The 21,092-nt window shown below is 42.8% G+C and overlaps 1 protein-coding gene across 5 annotated transcripts in view; it reads right to left on the bottom strand.

Moving 5' to 3' along the window:
* Positions 1–21,092, bottom strand: part of LOC118115488 (nuclear factor 1 X-type) — a 110,391-nt gene that overhangs the window by 80,468 nt on the left and 8,831 nt on the right. The window contains exon 1 of one of the 5 annotated variants that reach the window (XM_035166692.2): positions 18,347–18,537. The exons of the other annotated variants lie outside the window; for them this stretch is intronic. Within the exon in view, the coding sequence (XP_035022583.1) occupies positions 18,347–18,373 (27 nt within the window). The 5' untranslated portion in view covers positions 18,374–18,537. Of the gene's footprint in view, positions 1–18,346; positions 18,538–21,092 lie in introns of those variants that run through there. 5 annotated transcript variants of the gene reach the window in all.

The raw sequence follows: 21,092 nt of genomic DNA, 5'->3' as shown, positions 1-21,092 counted from the left end.
TTTTTACATTTTCATTTTAATAAAACACAAAATTATATTTTTTAAAAAAGCAATAGAACAAAAAAAAACACCACACACACATTTAAAAAAAAAGAAATATCCATCCTCTTCAAAATTTCCAGTCAGTCTTAAAATCTCGTTTAAATTATATAAAAAATGCACCTTGTTTTTATTTACTGTTAATATCACAGTATATTATGTTATGTATATTTACCGCCAACATGACCTAAATAACAAAAGATTCAAAAAATGTGACTTGGTGGTTTAAAAATGGTTATTTTTTACAAACATAAATTCATTACATAAAATCCAATACATTTTTAAGCCTATAAAGAATTGCAAGAGTGAATTCATTAAAACTATAAATGCCATTCTTTAATTAAATAATTAGCAACATTTCATTTTGCTGTTTAATCTGAAAATTCAACATTTTTGAAATAATAATTTCATATTGCTTTAAAATATATGTTTAGGAATTATACCTAATGTTATACATATTTCAAAAGTTTTGTAATAATAATAATAATTGTTATTAATCTTAATGCTTTATAATTATCATCATTATTATGATTGTTTCATTTCCAATATATTTGCTGGAATAACAGGAAAACCATCGACATGAGTCTTTTGTCCTTTGAATATTTTTATTTTACCGAAATAAGAGTCTTAATTTGAAACACTGCTATAAGTGTGATATTGAAGGCCAGATACGTTGAAGTAATTTTTTCTGACTCTCAAGTTTTTCGTCAGGTTGGATCAAGATGTTCCTTAAGGGTGGGACACAGACACACACACACACAAAGCTGATGAATGACACCGTTTGTAAGGTTGTGTCATTCATCAGCTTGGTGTGTGTGTCATGCAACATTGACATCTGCTGTGTAAAAATCACTTATTGACATGATGATGTAAGGGAAAGACTGTGAAGGATCTAAACAATTTTTCCTCTGACTGTGTGTGTGTGTGTGTGTGTGTGTGTGTGTGTGTGTGTGTGTGTGTGTGTGTGTGTGTGTGTGTGTGTGTGTGTGTGTGTGTGTCTGTACTCTGATCTCTTGAGTTGGACAGAAATATTGTGCGTTATAGTTTACTTTGTACCTAAAAAGATCTAAAAAAAATATATATGTATTTATGTATTAAATATTTTTTTACTTTATATTAAACAGGGAGCTTGGATTTTTTTACGCCGCATGGACATGATGTTATTTATGTCCACATTACAAAAGAAAAGGGAAGTGGAAGAGAAATAATTTTCTATGGGCTGCACAGCGAAGTTTCCATGTTTTCTTTCCGTTCGAAGCACAGGAAAAATAGAGAGGTAAGGTGAGGACTGAGCAGGCCTGAGTAGTGGTGAGTAACACCCTGCCATTAAGAGGTGATGGGTTGTAACCTCACGAGCCTCATGGATATAAAATAATCACGGTTAAGTTGATATAAACTACTATTTCCCTGGAAACTCTCAGGAAATAGGGGGAAAAAGTGTCCTCTTTCTCCTTCTTTCATTCACTTATTCTCTTATTTCAGCCCACACACATGCATTCACAAACAGACCCACATTATTCCTCTTTAAAATTTCCTCCTTAAATCCTCATCACCGCCAGTCTCTCCGTTTCCATCCAGCTCAAAAACCTTTTCATCCATTCTCCTCCATGGAAGAGGAAGAGAAAAAACTCCTTTCCCTCTTTCTGCCCTCTTTCTCCCATCAGCACAGATTGATGTTAAAAGTGTGTCTGTGCATCGTTTGTAATTACGCCTGTTTACACACTGAAGCATTACTATGTGTGAAAGTCTGGAAGCCATTTGTGGCATGAGGCTGGGAGGGAAAGACAGAGCGAGCGAGCTTTAAACAGCTCCAGAGACACGGGGACTGATAGCAAGCCGGGGCTTCTGACATGACTGCAGACCTGGGTAATATTACACTCAAATATACTTCCAAGATTGTGCAATGGATTTGTCTGGGCAGACTGCTGCAGCTTCAGATGTAAGCACAACAAGGATCAGATCGAGAGCCCGTTCTGGGTTTTTTCAGGCATCCAAGATTAATTCAGCTGGGATTTTCTTGAGGTTTGTGTGGTATTTCAACGACTCGGGCTCATCTGCATGAATTCCACCTTATACACTTAATTATAAACATAACTGTAACCCCACAAGTGAGTTAGATTCCCAATTCATGTCCTGAAAATACTTTAAATATTTGGAGAACCAAATTCAATTTGGACTACTGAGAAAACATTTTAGGATGATCATTTGTTGTTGAATACAGTTGAGGTTTATTGGCTTAGATTGGGTGGACGGCATTCAAAACTTTAACTCTTATACACAAAAATGTGTTGTGGGAACTGCAAAGAGAGCTGAAGAGAAATATTATACCTACTCTTATTTAAGATGATGCGAAACTGACTGTTAATCTAGATAACGGTGCTGTCAATTAGAAAGAATGTTTCTCCCAGGGTTGATCTTATCAGAGTATAAATAAAACTGGGCAAAATTATGGATTTTCAAACTAAATTAGGAGATTCTGGCGCTGCATGTAACAAACGATGATTTAATAAAAAACGTTTCAACATGTGGCCGCAGTGAGATGGGGCCGTATAGGATTTCATGCAGGCATACACTAAGTGAATGCATGGAGACGACTTCATATGTGTGTTTACATTACAACGGTTTGTGTAGCGTTACCATGGCACGCACACACACACACACACACACACACACACACACACACACACACACACACACACACACACACACACACACTTAAACCTCACAAACAACAACACGCACACACACACTGTTGGCGTGGCCTTTTTTTCCGACAGTAAAAGAGAGTAAAGCATTTGCCCTCGACCAGGGCAGCCATTCCTGATAAGGTCAAGTGGGCAGTGTGATACACAAAGAGAGAGTGTGTGTTAGTGTATGTGTGTTTGTGAGTGTGTGGGAAAGAGGGGTGATGGCAGTTTGGCAGCTTTGTGCTTCAGCCACAGAGAAGTACAGCACCTGTCTCACACTTTCTGTCTCTTGCTTCCTGTCTCACGTTTCCTGTCTCACCCCTATAACCGAAGCGCACGTTGCAAACACCTACAGCCGTGCTCCAGTCGGCACATGCCAGCGGCGCACACTGGCCACGGTTGCCCTGCCTACAGCTGCAGCGAGGGCTTTGAAGCACATGGTTAGCAAATACAGCAGGAATCAAGCAGATAATGAAACCCGATATCCCCTCCCCTCCATGCCCTGCGCCGGCAGCAGCCAAGGCCTGCTTCTCCCCACACAAGAGATGCACTATTGAGAGACTTTCTCTCTCACTCTTTCGCTCCCCCTCATTCTTTTATTTCTCCCCGATCCTCGTTCTGCCAGTCGGCGAGGCGAGATGCCAACCTCTCCCCAAAAGCCGGGCAGAGTGCCCTCACCCTTTATGCAAATGCTTAACCACAAGCCCGGCTCGCACATTCATTCTGTGCCCCCCACCATCACCTATTCCTCCTTATCCTTCATTTCTTTCACCTCTTACTCTGCACCACTTCCCTCTCTCCCGCACTAACACTTGTGTTTCCGTTTCCTGTGGCCTGTAATGTTGTTGAACTTCAACCATCCCTCCCTCTGCCTTTTGCTGCGTCTCCCCTCTGCTTTTACCAATCGCCTGGGCTCTCTCTTTCTCAATTGCTATCCATCTTCTAGCATCCCTCGCTTCGCCCCCCCCCCGCGCGCTCCCTTCACCATGGAACTCCCTCTCCCCTCCTTTTCACGCTGCCTCTCTCTCACACAGCTTGACTCACCCAGACTGAAACTTGTGCACTCATTCACTCGGCCGGTGCCAGACAGGCAAGTGCAGAAACTCCCTTTTCCCTCTCTTGACTTCTTATATCTCTTTCACTCTCACACACACAAGCTGCAACCCATGCCCTGGTACTTAAATTGAACAGAAAGTTTCTCATTCGGCTACAGTTTGTGTGACAATTATATTCGGAACCATCCTTTAGTATTAAATTTATCATTTGCAAGGGGCCACTTGGCACATTTCTCCATAACTTCCCTGTAAACGTATTCCCTTCTTTTGTGTGACTGATCGCTTCCTAGATTGTTGAACCGGGCCTTGGCGGAGCGCACAAACAGTCTAACCTTCACACAGGAAAGAAACACAAGAAGTGCAGTGGTTTCGACATGTGTTGGGTCATGTTTACACGCTTTGACCGCAGCCAGTTTTATTTTGAAAAGCACGGTAGGATAAGTATTAAATCTTGTTGGTTCCAAACTTTGTGATTGAAGAATCATCAAACCGTGAGATGAGGTTCGCTAAAAACCTGGCTTTATGAAAACTTTTAAAACTGTAACTCAGAACTCATAATTTGTTCCTGAAAACTTGACATTTTGTGGGGAAATAATATAAAGACTGATACGATTAACTGGATTAAACAAGGGGGTTTGATAGAGAAAATACTTTTTGGATGTTGTGTTCCTGAATAATTAAAAATATGTGTATAATTCATTAAATAAATTTCCAAATCAATTAATGTATCTTAAGTTGTTTTCTCTTACTTCCAACTAAAACTGAATAAAAACACTAAACTCTTCCCCTGATCACACTTTGTCATTTGCAGTTGGAACATCTCAAACGTCTGCGGCATGCTTCTTTGCAGATGGGAAACCAACCCTGTTACATTACTATCCTATTTCTGCACCAGTGAGCTCCCTATCAGGGACACTGAAGCTTGCGGATTTAATTCTGCTTATCATGTGAGCTGGACTTTTGCCTGCGCTTGGTTGGCGCCGCGAGGGTTAAACGTTGCCCGCTCCCTGTGGCATGATATGAGCTGGGCTTTTGCCTGTGCACTCTGCCTTGTCTGTGCTGAGTTGGTAGCATTATAGGGGTTAAGAGTGGGTGGCTGCTCCAAGTGGCTTCCTATGCAACTCTGATCCCATTAGGGTTAAAAGGTGTCTGTTCCAAATGGCTTCCTGAGAGCCGGGTCTTAATCTCTGCTATGCCTGACAGAGTTTGGGTTAAAGGGAGACGGGCCCATGCATACAACGGAGAGTTATGCCTGATGCTGAGCTGGCAGCGTGAGGGTTAAAGGTCGCTCTGCCCATTTTGAGTGGCATTCCCTGTAGGGCAAACACAATGCCAGGGTGGAAGAAACCGAGGGCACACACAAACACATGCAAGGCGAGAAACAAAGAGCCTTCACAACCGCACGCACACACACAAAAACACATGGAGACACGTGCACAGGCACACAACAGCTATATCATTTTTGAAACTTTTATCGTCGCAAATTAGCGCTTTCCTTTTTTAAAGAAGAATCCTCCAACAATGCATGGGGGTGGAGGACAGACAGACAGACACACGATGCAGATGGGCGCCTCTGGGCGAGTGTGTGTGCAGTTATCTCCTCTGTGACCACACTCGCTGACTTCCCCGGCCTAAACTACCACCTCACACAGACCTCAGGAGCACCACAGGACCACAGGCAGACAGCCATAAGTACATGTCCTCAGAGGGGACGTAAAATGGAGGAAACCCACCTCGATAAAAAAAGGCACCTCACAAACAGGACAGCGAGGGAAAAGTAGCATTTTTACCAAAAGTGCTGTATCTATAATCAAACCTTCACATTTGGTTAGTGTTGGATTTAAAACCAAATATGTGAATGTTTTTCATTCAAAACATTATCAGAAAATGTGAAAATATACACAAATTTGTTAAAATAGAAGAACAGCATATGCTCCACACTTCTTAGTAACGTACATCTGGTATATTTATAGGTTGTATTTTCTATTGGCCCTTAGTTACCTTGAAATCCCTCCCATTTGTGCTGAGAGTTGGAATAGCATGTATGTGAAATACTGTATACGTGTAACCGTACCCTCGCTGGCCTCAGCTTGAATCATGCCAGATTTCTTTTTTTACTTTTTGTCCTTTACTCGATATCCACTGAAAAATTTTTTTTTCTTTAAACTGCAATAAATCTTCGCCAAGTCATTTTGCAGCAAAACGTGCAGTGTTTATCAACTCTCAGTGAAACCGGTGTTGTATGACATACCAGTCAGTCTCCATTTATAAACATGTGATTGTATGAAAAGATAGTATCACAGAGAAGTGAGCCAGGAGGAAAAGAGCTGGACTGAAAGCAGCAAGAGCTGCCACGTCAGATGCTGCTGAGGCTTCTTGGCTGTCAGGACTGAAACACACACACACACTCTTACACACAGTGGAGACACGCAAACGCAGAATGGCCTGCACATGCGGAGATTCACAAACCTGCACAAACACATATCCATGCACACACACACAGAGAAGGGTTTGCCTTTGCAGTGGCGTTCAGGGGAGTTGGAGTCATCAGCCAAGTCATGACGCCCCTGCTCAGACTAGCCACTCGTCACTTCTTTGTCTGTGAGTCAACACGGACGGCACCGCTCAATCAACAACACACGCCCCAAAAATAAAAATCCATCACTCCAGTGTGTTACCACTCTGCCCTGCTTATGATTATATCATGTTAGGATTGCTTCTGGGTTTGCACTTGTCATCTGGTTACATTCTTTCTCTTGAAGCATTGGAATAAATAATTCTTCTTCCAAATTTCGAAACAGTATTTAATCGCTATTCCTAAAAAAATATATGTATTTCAAACTGTGACAACTGTGCAATATACAGTGTCCTCTGACTCCTGTTTCACACAACTACACAGGGAAACAATGCGGGGGGAAATTCAAGTTCTTCCTCTGCCTCAAAAAAGAGGAAAAAAAAGAATCCGATGCAAAATAGGATTTGGCCTCATCTTTATTTAGGCTGGCTTTCCAATTCCTGTAGAAATTGCATTATGGAATACAACAACGCCATTGTTTCTGCACATTTTAGAGGGGCTTTCAGCTTTATGTATTTCCAGAGAGGAAAATCAAAATGGGGACAGTGTTTTTCAATCTGAAGCGGAGAGAAAGGCTCTTGTGCAGAGATTTGATTCTGCAGATAGCACTTGGCACCGTTTGCCTCCTCTAAGTACTGTAATATGGTTATGATACATTAGCATTCCTTCACATCACCAAAGAAACCCAATATGTGTGTATCTAGCATTTTAGTCAGTAGAAGAGGAGAAAAGAAGCAGAGCGAGACAGAGGGAAGGGAGAGGGGGGTGGGGGGAGGTTGGAGTCAGGTAAACGATTAGCATTGAGGAGGTGGTGGGGAGTAAAAAGTTGCCTGATGAGAGGAATTCCCGCGGACAAAGCCTGGTGACCGCTAAAACTGTTTAAGACAGTCCAGGCTGCTCTCAGGAGAGGCAGACAGGGAGTCAGTAAAGTGGCTTTTAAGCTCACCAAATCCAACATATCCCAGATAAGACCGGGGCTCTTTCCTAAGGGAGCGAAGGAGAGAGGAGTAGCAGAGGGGGGGCGGGAAAGAATGAGGTGAAAAATGGAGGGGGAGAGAGTTGAAGTAAAAAAGATGTAATGAGACAAAGAGTAGGAGGAGGCGAGGGATGATGGAGAAAACAGAGATAAGTGAGCAAAAGAACGAGGGAGGCTTTCAGGAAAAGGGAGGGGAAAAAGATAGAAATGAAGTGCAAGGAAAGTGAGAAGCATATTCTCAGATGAGGTCACACGTGAGCTTTGGTGTTGGGTGATCCCGTCTCGTATAGAGGAAGAGGAAAAATGAACCTGACGACACAGAGCAGCCCGCTCCGACAGGATTTTATCACCTGAGTGAAAGTCGGCTTGAATACACACGAGCCGATCATCAATCTCTGCTCTGCTCTGTCGAAGGGAGAACCCGTACGGGCTTTTTGTTTGGGATATTGTTTAGGCAGCAAAGTCGTGATGAGGTGCAGGACACACACACACACACACACACACACACACACACACACACACACACACACACACACACACACACACACACACACACACACACACACACACACACACACACAGCATACAGCTCAGCTGTAAATCTAATTTTTTTAATCATTATTTTACTTTGTTTGATGTGTGCGGCCCCAGTGGGGGAGTAAAATGTTGTACATGTGTTAAAGTACAAATATATAGATACAAATGTACCACATTCACTTTTCTACCTGTAAATTAGTACTTGTTTTTAAGTATAAATAGTAAAAGTACTTGATGAGAGTTGTCTATTCCCTAAAGCAACGATCAACTACATCATCAACTGTACCTACACTGTATATATAGTTAAGAATAATACAGTTATATTAATAAAGAATGATGCATCGTGTAAATTGATGGCTGAGTTTCTGGACTGGCCTCTTCCAAATATATATTTTTTAGGTCGAGTAAAAGTGAAAAGTAAACAAGAATTAAGTACAGATACACAAAGAATGTATAGAACAGTAACTAGTTACTAGTAAATATTACATCCCACACTGTTCGTTCCCCGCTTTTCTGCATTCATACTCAATTGTCTGGTACATGCATGTGCATAAAAAGACAGGGGGCAGGTGCGCACACACACAGAAACAAGCAGAGAGTCAACAAACAAGGGTCAGTTTTTTAATCATGCCTAGTTTGTTTATTTAGCAGTGGTCAGGTTTTTTTTCACTCCTAAACCTCCTAAACCCCTTTGCAAAAAAATTCCTCCTTTTAGACCCCGGAGAGAACATTCAAACAGTATTAATTCCTCTTGCTGGGAAAAGGTACAGCCTTTTCCCGGAGCAATCCATAACATCTGAATATAAAAATAAATACGAAGAGCGGGCGCGCTCTTAAAAACCCAAATGTGAGGAGGAAAAAAACCTGCTGGGAAGTTTGACGGCCGTGTATGTTTTTCCTCTGTTTCCCCAGTGTCTGGGGCAACATTTTTTTTCTCTGTAGTCACCCTCAGTGCGCTGCACCTCCCTGCCACCTTTTCTCTTCCAACCTGCCTCACTATCTTCTTCTTTAATATGAATGTCCTTACTTTCTATCTCTGTCTTCTCTTCTTAATATTTACCCTAGCTCTCTCTCTCTCTCTCTCTCTCTCTCTGCTGGACGCCCCTGTGCCAGTTAACTCACCGCAAGCCAGAGGGAGGACCGCAAGAATGCTTAAATCAGCATAATTAGGCCTGTGTGTACTTTAAACACACACGTTTCCCCCACGCCTGGACCCCTGCCACCCGTACAACACTGTGTGCGCCGCCACGGCCCGTCTCTCTGAGTCAATAAACACTAAACGTATCAGCAGTCCGCCTCACACACGTTCACATGCGCGCACAAATACATAGGCTACAGTGCGTGAGGTGAAAAATGATGCTGTGTTCCTCTCCCACTCGACTGAAGTTGCCACCCTCATACAGCTGTCACCCCCCACCCATAACCACCGTCACCACACTAACACAGTTTGACCCTTCACACTGTCGCTGCAGGGGAGGAAGGTACAGTGGGTTTAATATGGGTGGCCCTGTGCTGAAAAGTTACAAGTTTGTTGAACAATTTCCATAAGCAAGCCGGTCAAAATTAAGCACGAGCATGCACCGAAACAATGGCCTGGATCTCAGTCGGGTTTGCGGTTTCGTCCCACACCAACACATCTGTATGTGTTTTAAGCAGCAGCAGTGCATTAACAAACAACCGCCTCCCAGAGAATCCAGCACACTCGGCTGCATATGGGGATTATCAGTAGTCATTAGAGACCATTTAATAATAATCACAGCCATCAAAAAGGAATCAGTCCGAGCATGTGACACTGGGACGGCCAATATCACTGGCTGAGTGGATCATATTAGTGAAGATGAGAACTGATTAGAGAATGTTTGGCGTTTCATCTCAATTCAATTATCACAGAGAGGGATTCACAACAGTTTGTGAGCAACAGACTACTGTTGTCTTTAGTGTGTGTCTGTGTGTGTGTGTGTGTGTGTGTGTGTGTGTGTGTGTGTGTGTGTGTGTGTGTAGTGTGTGTGTGTGTGTGTGTGTGTGTGCGTGCGTGCATGCGTGCGTGCGTGCGTGTGTGTGTGTCTGTTTGTGTGTGAGATAAGAGACAACACCTTTGAACTACCAGTACCAAAACACTAAGCAGAAAAGTATGAAAGCCAGGGACTAAGGCCTGCTATAAAAAGGCTTCCAATAAAAACATTACATTCCCTCCCTCGGGAGCTCAAACTCTGCACAGCTCCCGGAGAAGCTTCAGGTGCAGAAAGGCACTGCACCGACACAGCACCGACCAACCGCATCGAAAACAACGCAACGCAATTTTATGAATCTGCAAATAAAAAGACGAGCGCCAAACATGAAGGGCCTGTTCGCTGCTCAGCCTACGGCCTTGTACATTCATTTCCATTTCTAAAGACATGCATGGAGAACAAGTCACTCCAGTAGAGGATGTTACCTATGCCACTGGCTTTGGATATATACAGGGGTGTTGCCATGGGCTCAATGTGTCATTAAAAGCTGAAACATTAGGTTTATTTGATTTCCACTTTTAACACCTACCGCCTCAGAGGCAGATACATTTTATATTGGCCGAAGCTTAACTTTCCTCTTGGCGCAAGGCTCCAGAAAGTGATCAGAACGCCCTGCTCAGTCCGCTTTGAAAAATATTTGGTCAGCAGCGTTTGATCAAAATGGTGTGATACTGTTTATATGAGGGTACACATGGAAAACTAGCCACAAAGAGGCCACTCTGTGTGTCTCTGTCTATTACTGTCTATGTCTTTCTATCTCTCTCTCTCTCACACACACACACACACACAACCACACACACACTGAGGCATGAACACATTCATTTCTGTTTGTGTGCTCACACAGCTGTGGATCTTGTGCAGGGTTCAACCAAGGTAAAGATATGGTATATTACGCAATGGCTTATAGATTTTTCCACCCCTGGCAGGCTGCCAGTGCTCTCAATGGGAGAGAGAGAGAGAGTAACTGAGATACACGCACATGCACAGGCAAACACACACCACACACACACACACACACACACACACACACACACACACACACACACACACACACACACACACACAGAGAGAGAGAGAGGGTGGGGGGAGGTGATCAGAGAGCAGCACACTTTGTTCCACAAAGTCTGACTCACTAACTGGATTCACTGGCTGCTTCTCTGGGACGGCAGGCCTCTTTGACCAGTAGTTACACTATGTGTGTGAGTGTGTGTGTGCGTGCGTGTGTGTCTGAGTTATTTAATCTTAATGGGAGTCAAAGATTGTTGGTGATTGGCGATCGTGAGATTGTTACTGCATTTGCGTCAAGTATTAGATATATTTGTTGGCTCCCTTGGGGAACACACAAACACACACACACAAACACACACACACACACACACATCCACACACAAATAATAAATTGCCTTGGGTAGTCATTCAACATATTAGGGAGGCTAACGCTAACCCATATGTATTTCCATCAACAATTTAAGGATTCAACAAACTTCATGCACCACAGTAATTAGTTAATTAGTTAGTCATTATTGTAAAACTTAACTTTTTTAAATGCTTTATGGTTCTGCGAGCATGCAAACTTATCTGACAAAGCAAAAACTGTCATCAGAGTCCAGCGTTGTACGGGAAATTGCACAAATACATGCCTTTGACATGAACAACAGAAACTCTAATGTTCATGCATGACAGACATTTCATTCGAGACTACTTCCAAAATGAGACTTGGAAGAGTCGGCGAGAGCGGCCCAATCTGTTTTGAATCAGACGCTCGCCCGTCAGGATGATCAATCCCACTGTTTTCTTGGTTTACTTACAGAGTACGTGACATGCATATGTTAATGAAACTTCATATCAGCCGTGTCCATATTCTCCCGCCTGGATTAGGAAGGCAGACATACTGTTCACACACAAGGCAGAGAAATGCATTCACGGCGCTGGTTTGGCCTAGATCTTCCACACAGAGGTTTCCCCTACTCTTTTAATTGGGCTCTTGATGCTCGACATAGGGTGTACTTCCTCTAATTAGCTATATCTATAGCGTATGGGAGAGTGTATGAATGCATGCATGTGTAAAATCCTCTTTTGAGCAACTCCAAACTAACTAAGAGCTTTAATTTCACGCTAGGCTGCATTGTCCCATTCAGTGGGGTTACCCCCACAAAAAAGCCTCTGAGAAAATCAAAAAGAGCGAAAACCACACCAAGGGGTGACGGAGGAGGGGAGGGTTGAGAAAGACAGAGAGAGGGAGAGGGAAGGGGGGGACAAACAACAACAACAACAACAACTGAAGCTCATCCTTGAACAATGCACATCTCTCACTAACCGTTACTTCTCTTTTAAAGGGAGCTAATTAAGGAGGCGGTGGGGGTGGAGGTAGAGGAGTAGGGTGAAGGTGAAGGGGAGTCTGTCCCAGGCAGCTGCTAGAAGAGTGCAGCGCGTCGGCTATTGTACCTTCTTGTCTCTCCATTCCTTCAGGGTTACTCACGTTTCCACTCTTAGATCATGTCATCACTCGCTGCCAAAGCCAAAGCCTTTTCACTTTAAATAAAGATAAACGGCTGGTGCACATTTGATTCTCAATCCTGAGAAAAACAGCGCTGCACAGGACGGATGTGCTTTTATTAATCAATCACACATTCATATTATGAACCCAAGTCTTAGCCCCCAACCCAAAATAAAACTATGTGAGGCAGTGGGCACTGCAGCCACAAAGGTTCTGCAGTATAATTGAAAATAGTTCCCTCGGCCAAGGAGATCATTTTTCCACCGTTTGTTTGTTGGTTGGTTGGTTTGTATGTTTGCTTGTAAGCAAGGTTACGCAAAAACTATTGGATTAACAACGAAACTTGGTGGAATGGCTCAGGGAAAAAACAATACAATTTTGTAGATCCAGGATTTAATTTAATCTCTTTCTTACACATTGTGAGAAGGCGTTCTAGGACATTTTCACTGATTTCACAAGAAATAATTGATCAATCTTGAGAGAAAAAACAGGCTTATTTATGGGACTGATATCTGTGAGTGTGTGGAAAGCTTCATTGAATTAAAGGGGACTATCGGGCCTTTACGGGGTTATGCACTACATTCCAGTTTTGGGGTGCTCTCTACTCTCATTAAAAAGCTGGAAAGGCCAAACTGAGGGAGATGTTCCCAGTATCAGCACACTGAAGTGATTTCGACTCGGCCGCTCCTCTGCCACATATCTCTCTGTCTATCTGCACGAGTGTTCAGACTGATTTCAGATGAGTGTGTAACTGTGTGTGTGTGTGTGTGTATGCACATCCAAGTGCACGCCGTATGGCCTGGTAAACACAACTATATCACAGACCAACATGAGACCGCTATAGGGGCTGCCTGCTTCTGCTGGCCACAGATCAGCCTAAACCTAATCCACACTAGGAGGCAGAAGAGGACAGGCGGGAGGCTGCATGTATTAACACACATATATTGGACGCACACACACACAAAGGCCCATCCATCCAGGGTACAGCCACCTATTACCCTGTTGTGCCAATTGCCTCAGTTAAGCATGATAAATCCATTTTCTATGGGCGGTCAGGAAGACTGCACAGATAAGGGATGAGCAGAGCCACACTGGATTTAACCCCCCCCAAGACAGATTCACACACTAATGCACAGGAGGACATGTCCGGAGAAAACCTCAATGTTTAGCTCAGGGCCTCACAGGCGCTCCGACAGCCGATATTTAAAATTCAACAAGCAAAAATATAACTTTATATAAGTATTTTTTTAAAACCTCAAGTCAACACGTCCCTCGCAAATATCAAATACAGTTTTTTTTCTTTCCACATAAATTTGTTTGATGGACATGGACACGTTGTGCCATTTAACACTTCCTTGCACTCTTCCCTCCATCTCCTCTCTCCGTCCCTGCCTACCAGCTCTCGCTCTGGGCCAAGCAGTGTAAGGTGGAACTGGTCTGCCTCCAGCAGAAAGGATGAATAAGTAAAAGGAACACAATGTACCCCTGGGTTCTGCCTAGCTGCCTGCCGTCCTGGCACAGTTGGCAGGCCACTTTTACTCTGCCTATCGTCCACTACAGCAAACCTATTCTCCGCTGCCTGTGCAGGGCCTACCAACAAACTCAGCGTGAGCAGGATTAGTGTGTGTGTGTGTATACGTGTGGTACAAAGCGACACCAGTGAGGTTTGGTATGTTACCAGATCATGCAGGCCCACCTCAGCTTACACCCGTACCACGGCCGTCACTGTCCGGTCCCAGTGAAACCAGAACCCAGGGCTGACACAGGAGAGCCATCGACCCAAAACAGGGGAAGGAGTAGAAGTACACAAATACTGTATGCATGTACACACACACACACACACACACACACACACACACACACACCAGGACAGCTACAAGGAATGGTGTGGATTCAAGTCTCGAAATTCTGAGTTTTAATGAACTAAGCTCTTTTTTAGAAGATATTTAAGACAATATATTTTTTATCTTTCTTTCTTTATGTTTGTTTATTTATAAGGGACTGCACATGCCGTTCAAACGTAAAAGCCAACATTTGATGCCAGATTAGATCTTCAATCTTAATCGTATTCCTTTTAGTCCTCTGGCAGATTATAACAAAGAAACAACACAAAGAAGAAAAAACACAAAAATGGAATACAAGAAGGAACACACAAGATGTGCAATGGAAAGCTACTCACAATATCTCATTAGAAATGTCATCAAGACCATTTTCTGTGCACACTGGACTCCACAAACAGCCGCTACTGCCACAGAAGAGGTGCCTTTATCTCCATCACCAAAGATACTGTCTGCACAATCTCCACGTTTTTTATTTATTTTCCTATCTATTGCTATGGCTATGTGGCATGGCTACAGTATGTAGTAGAGCTTTCAAGTGCCTTGCCAATCTGCACGGCTGAGTGAATTTCAAGGACTCATTTGATCTCCAAATCTAAAAACCACTTTAGATCTGCAAATAATCAGACACGAAGCGCTTATGAGCGAGAGTCGAAAAGCAAATAAAACTTCTTTTTTTTTGCGTGTGCAGTGAACTGTGCGGTGGGAAATAGTTAAACAATCTCCCGCACATGATGTGTTAAAAGATCTCTGAGTTCGCAGAGGGAAAAAAAAAGGAAAAAGTTGGCAGTGTTTGTGAGACACGCTGCGTATATTAGCGGCCCACATCTCATTTGGATAAGCGGGACTTAACTGGGAGTCTGAAATAATTGAATCCAAAAAACGCAGCGCATAAAAGTTTTAATTAACGACGCCTCCGCGACCTTCAAAGCACATTAAAAGTTTATGCAAATGCATTTCCGTCGCAGGGATGTGAAACAATGCGCACGGTGCAGTTTGGCTACAAAGGCTGCGGTGCGCCACTTCATTTTGGCTGCTCGGGTCCGTCACCTCACCATGCGCGGCCATTCCAGCAAAGCTTTTACCAGCATTAATAATACATCGTGGATTGTTTACACTAGTTTTGCGTGTTTTCAGTGGTTTGTGAATTATTTACGTGACCAAGATCGAACACCAGCGACTGGATGGGGTCACAGGATTACGCACGTCAGAAGAACTCATCCATATGCGCATGGGTGTGGACAAACGCATACAAACTATCTCGCCTCTCATCGCAGATCATCACAGACGATTAAAACACATTAGCGTTTAGATCAACTTTGAATTACAGGTGTGAAACTGGCAGGTGTCACGTCAGGATGCGTTTTCTTTCCTCTCCAAGTTGCTTCCTGGCTGCAGGGTGTTATCTTAATATCCACCAGACACAACACAAACACAAGGAGATATGAGGGGAACACAAACAAATCAGCCCCGCTTGATATGCATCAGTAGAGACGCACTAGTATAACAGCAGCCTAAGCAGATCAATATGTATCGCGCATATGGGCAGCACGAGTCCATGCGGCGCTCGTGCGAGAGGATCTGCTGCCAATTAATTTTAATTAATGGAAAGAAAGAGGAAACTCGATGCGGACCTCTGCCTCATACCACCAGGCTTGGAAAATTATCTGGAGCCTACTAAATATGCAGCAGCGGCAGCAGGAGCAGGAGGAAGAGCAGGACATGTTGGACTTATTTTACGCAGCGAAATCAAATAGAGCACATTGATTATAGAACATGTCTGTCAGAGAGGTCAACAGAAGACATGAGCAGGAGGCGGAAAGGGAAAATACGCATTTAAAGTGACGGGAGTGGCGCAGACGAGGCCTCCTGCTTTGTTACTGTAATACAAAAAAAAAGAACATAATAAAATGTGATGAAATTTTACTTTTGCATCTGATCAGCTCTGTCCTCTTGTTTGTGAAAGTGGGAGTGGGAGAAAACACAGGCTACACTGAGGTCTGCTCAGAAAAGGCCTGAAATAACACTGCGTGTTTTCCACGGAGCTCCTCTGTGCTGTTTAAGGAAAGGAATGATTATAATTCCTCTGCTACATCACTGCTGCTGCTGTGCAGCTCTGAGATGAGCTCAAATACATTTCTGGAAAAATATATAGGCTACATATGACATGTCTGGTGCAAGGTTTATAAATCCTTCAAGCAGCCACATATAGGGAGAGAGGCCGTGACCTCTCTGAATCCATGGACGTTTTAACCCACGACACAGAAGCCGAGCAGCTGTGAGTTTCTAAAGCAAAATTATCTCACGTTGTACGTTATGTTTCTAATCCTAATGCTTGATGATTACATTTCATACATTTCACACAAGTCCTGACTAACTGAACCTTGTGACCTCACATTCAAAAAAGATAGAAAAAAGGAAGAAAAACTAATACTGGTAGAAAAAGTTCATAATCAACCTGATCTTTAAATGAGGGCTTGATTAGTGAAAGTACTGAAACGTTCCAATGACTTTCACTCTCATGTGTTTTAATGTGATAAGTCGAGCGGCGGAGGGAAAAACGGACATGCGGCGGCCTGAAGCTGCGGCTCTCAACTGTTAACTCCGCAGTGACTGCACCGGATTCAGACTGTGAAGAGCAGTGCTACTTTACAAACACAACATCATGGGAACACATTTATGTTTATATATATATATGATAAGAGATGGAACTTTAAAAAAAAAAAAGGTCATGTATGGTTTGACCTTTGCTGTCCTGAGAAGTGATCTGTACATACAAGTAGACAACTCGTGTTAAAACGACAACAGAAATTCAACACACAAAAATATATTAATATAAATAAAAAAGAAGAAAGAAAGAATGAGCTCGTATAGGGTAAATTGCATCTTCTCAAAATGGCTTAAAGGTTAACTTGCTATGGATATTCAGCGTGGAGGTTCTAATTAATTACATATTATCATTAGTTTATATTCTTTTAATATAAATGTAATAATTTTAAGAGGGGCTGATGAAAATACTTTTGTGTATATGGCAACAGACGTGCGCACGGAGTCGAGGCCTGAAAGGTCAAAACTGAGACTGCAATGTTGCATTTAAAGACAAAAACATGGGCTGAATATTCAAAATGAATATTTTTGTGAGTATATTCTATAATATATATTTATCAATAATCATGTTTTTATTTACAACAAGTCAAATCAGTGAAGTCACCTCTAACCGAACCATTGCCCCAAACGGCCTCTTGAATTTACGCACCGGGTAAAGTGACTTCTTTTTATTTTCATTATTATCAATATTAACCAAGCGAACGTGTTAAAAACTCCACCACACGTGGCCTTTAATGTAACGAGCCGCTTGTGTAAATAACATGAGGGTTAGTGGCAGAGTTGCTTCTTTAAAGGTCAGCTGTATTTAGTCATTAATCCAAGTGCAGCCACGCAGCTCGGACACACGCCCACACTGTCCTCACTGGTGCGTAAAAAACTCATTTCTCATTTCTAAACGTGGAAGAAGATAACGGAGGGACAGTTGTGAATGTGTCCACGCTGCACCTCCGCAACAGCCGCAAGTCAAAGCCCCCCCCCCTCCCCTCCTCTCTCCGGGTGTAAAAAAAAACCAAACTGTTCCACAACTCATGAACCCGGTGTGTTGCTTTATTATATTTGTCGATCATTGCCTCTGGGTGATCGCAATTAAGTCCGCCAACTGTCCGGGATCCGAAGCCCCCTCTCGTCCCCCCTTTTATTCTCCAACGTCCCGTTTTATATAAAATAGATTTAGGAGAAGCGCCATTTTCTCTCCAAACCATGCGCAATGAGACGCACAAGAAAAGCCCGCTGGAGGAGTGCCATTAAAGAGAAAGGGGGAGAGAGGGAGAGAGCGCGCAAGAGAGAGGGAGGGGAAGTTAAATAGTATCGGGGGTGGGGGGAGCCGGGCTGGAGGAAGAAAAAAAAAAAGAAGAGAGAGAGGTCCCTAAAACGCAACAAATGACAAGCAGCGGCGGCGGGAGCACGGTGGACAACACAGCGGCAACCACACACACTAACCGGAGGCGCACGACACCGGAAAAATAAAAAAAAAACTGCAGCGAGGAGCAGCGTGGAAACGACCGGCTCGCCGCGGCTGTGCTTACCTGTGTCAAGCAGTACGGAGAGTACATGTTGGTGTCTAGAGGTGAAGAGATGAGCTGCTGGTGATAAAGTTGGATGGAGGTTCGCTGCGGTGCCGCATTGCAAAGCCGCTGTGGCTCAGTCCAGGCTCTAACCCCGCCTCACTCTCTCACTCACACAGTGGAAGCTCCGCACTAACTTTAGGAGAAAGTTTCTGCTGCTCTCCCTCCCTCCCTCCCCTCTCGCTCTCTCTCTCTCTCTCTCTCTCTCTCTCTCTCTCTCTCTCTCTCTCTCTCCGCTACCCCCCCACACACACACACACACACTCTCTCTCTTTCTCTACCCGCTTCTTTTTTTCCTCACATCGACACAAACTCATGTATATATATTTTTTCAAAGGATCGCTTCTATCGCTGTGAGTTGTTCTGGGCTTGGCTCGTGTTCCTGAAGCACTGGTGGTTTGCAGTGGTACTAAAGTGCCGAGCTCAGTCACCACATTGTGTTTGAAAGTAAAGCTTTTATTTATAAGTCTAAGTATTAAGTATGAGTATTATATTATATTTTATTTTTATTTACATCATTCCTGTTATTTGTTCATTTGAATCTGCGTTCATTATTCTGCTCCATCCATCCATTTATCTTAACTGTGCAATATTCACTATGCTATCACATTGTCACAATATACATATTTTTCCTGTCTTTATACTGTATGTATTAGTTTAATTCAATTCATATTTTTGTATATTTTTATCTTCCTTACACTTAAGTATTGCATATTTCTTACTGATACATCCCTATTTTCACTCTTGCTGCTATAATACTACAAATCTCCCCATTGTGGGACTAATAAAGGATTATCTTATCTTATCTTATCCATCCATCCATCCATCCATACCTATATTATTTCTAGTGAATATTTGTAATATCTTCTGATTCCCATTTACATGCACTTTCAGTTCTGTATCTATCTCTCTCTCTCTCTTTTTCTCTCTCATTGTCTATCTATCTATCTATCTATCTATCTATCTATCTATCTATCTATCTATCTATCTATCTATCTATCTATCTATCTATCTATCTAAGTTAATTTTAACATTTTTTAATATATTGGTATCAATTTAATATTCAAAAAAGACTCTGTGATATTCTTATGTTTACACAGACAGGGACAGATATCTGCAAAATATGCAAGTATATATTTTTTTCAACACTGATATAATTTGAATTCAGCAAAAATGCAAAAGCTGATCCAAGTGTGAACAAATTAGAAACACACTCAGATTTAGCTGTGGTGTGGCTCTGGTGACACAAACACACACACACACACACACACACATTAAAGTCCCTTAAGCGGAATACCTTTATCTTTAATATTTGATGAATCTGAAATTTCAGCTAAAACATGAACAGAGTTTTTCTTCTTCTTTCTTTTTTGTAATTCACTTTATAGTGCATCACGGCTGGATTTGGAACTCGGCTCTTTTAGCTCAGCGTTGGCCGAGAACGCTCAGCTCTGCTCACTTCATAACGAGGAGCTCCTCATCTGAAAGTTTTAAATATTTACAAGAGCAAGATCATTCAGGTATTTTTCATATTTCTGTGGATCCCTCTGAATATGAGCATGTCTTTAAGGGACTAAACAAGTCTAAAGTTATTGCAGCAAGTTGTAAGTTCACAGTGCGTCAGACTGTAATTTATTCAGCCGTGATACCTTTTGGACTCCTCCTCCTCTCCTTTTCAACCAAACCCAAGTCATATACTGGTGTATATCGTGAGTGCATATGCAGACAAAGGATACCTGAACTTGGGGGAAGTGGTCTAAACCAGTCTCATTGTGACTCCTATTGTATGGAAGTGATACACTCTGTTTCTAATCAGGCTTGGCTTTATCCTCGCCCGCTGCCTGCTCCTCAGCCTAATCAAACTCATATATGCAGGCAGAGTGCCTGCAATTATACATAAGCCCCTGCCTTGTGCATGTGTGTGTGTGTGTGTGTGTGAGAAAGAGAGGTTTTGGAAGTGTGTGTGCAATTGTGTGTGTGTGCATATGTCTGAGAATGTGTGTTTGAGTCTTACGAAATGTGTGTGTGTGTGTGTGTGTGTGTGTGTGTGTGTGTGTGTGTGTGTGTGTGTGTGTGTGTGTTGTAAGCAAGGGTGCGGTTTCAGGGGTTGAAGTCACCCCAGTGCTTGAATGCCAAGTTTTTCAGGGGGATATGAAGCTGTGCAGCTTTACGAGACCTCAGCCTGTGTAGGATACTTAGATACTCACACCACAGACGCACGTGCATATAAAGTGCAAGTATATACACACACACACACACACACACACACACACACACACACACACACACACACACACACACACACACACACACACACACACACACACACACACACACGGCCTCAAATGTCCTGTGGTCAAAGATATGCTGGCAAAAGCACCCAGAAAAACGAATTAGAGTGAAAAAAAGAAGGAACGCACTAAATAAAAGTGAAAGAAAGTGAAGCATATTGAGGTGTAGTCTATTCCTTTCTCAAAGTCTCTCCTCTTTCCAAACCACACCCCACCACGGCACAGGCCCAAACCCTAAAGCCTTTGTATGCTCCCTAGCTTTTCCCTCTTTCTCTTTTTGTCTATACCCCTTTTTTCCTATTTCTCAGTGGTTCTTTTTAGTGACCCCCTTTCTCCTTTTATATCTTATAATCTTTTGCTTTAACCGTCTTAATCGCAGACTTTTTCGTCTTTGTCCTCGGGCTTCAGCCATGGCC

Source organism: Hippoglossus stenolepis, chromosome 2 (genome assembly GCF_022539355.2).
Source record: "Hippoglossus stenolepis isolate QCI-W04-F060 chromosome 2, HSTE1.2, whole genome shotgun sequence".
In the NCBI taxonomy this organism is placed as follows: domain Eukaryota; kingdom Metazoa; phylum Chordata; class Actinopteri; order Pleuronectiformes; family Pleuronectidae; genus Hippoglossus; species Hippoglossus stenolepis.
The sequence above is the reverse complement of the archived record's forward strand: the minus strand, read 5'-3'. Positions and strand labels throughout refer to the sequence as shown.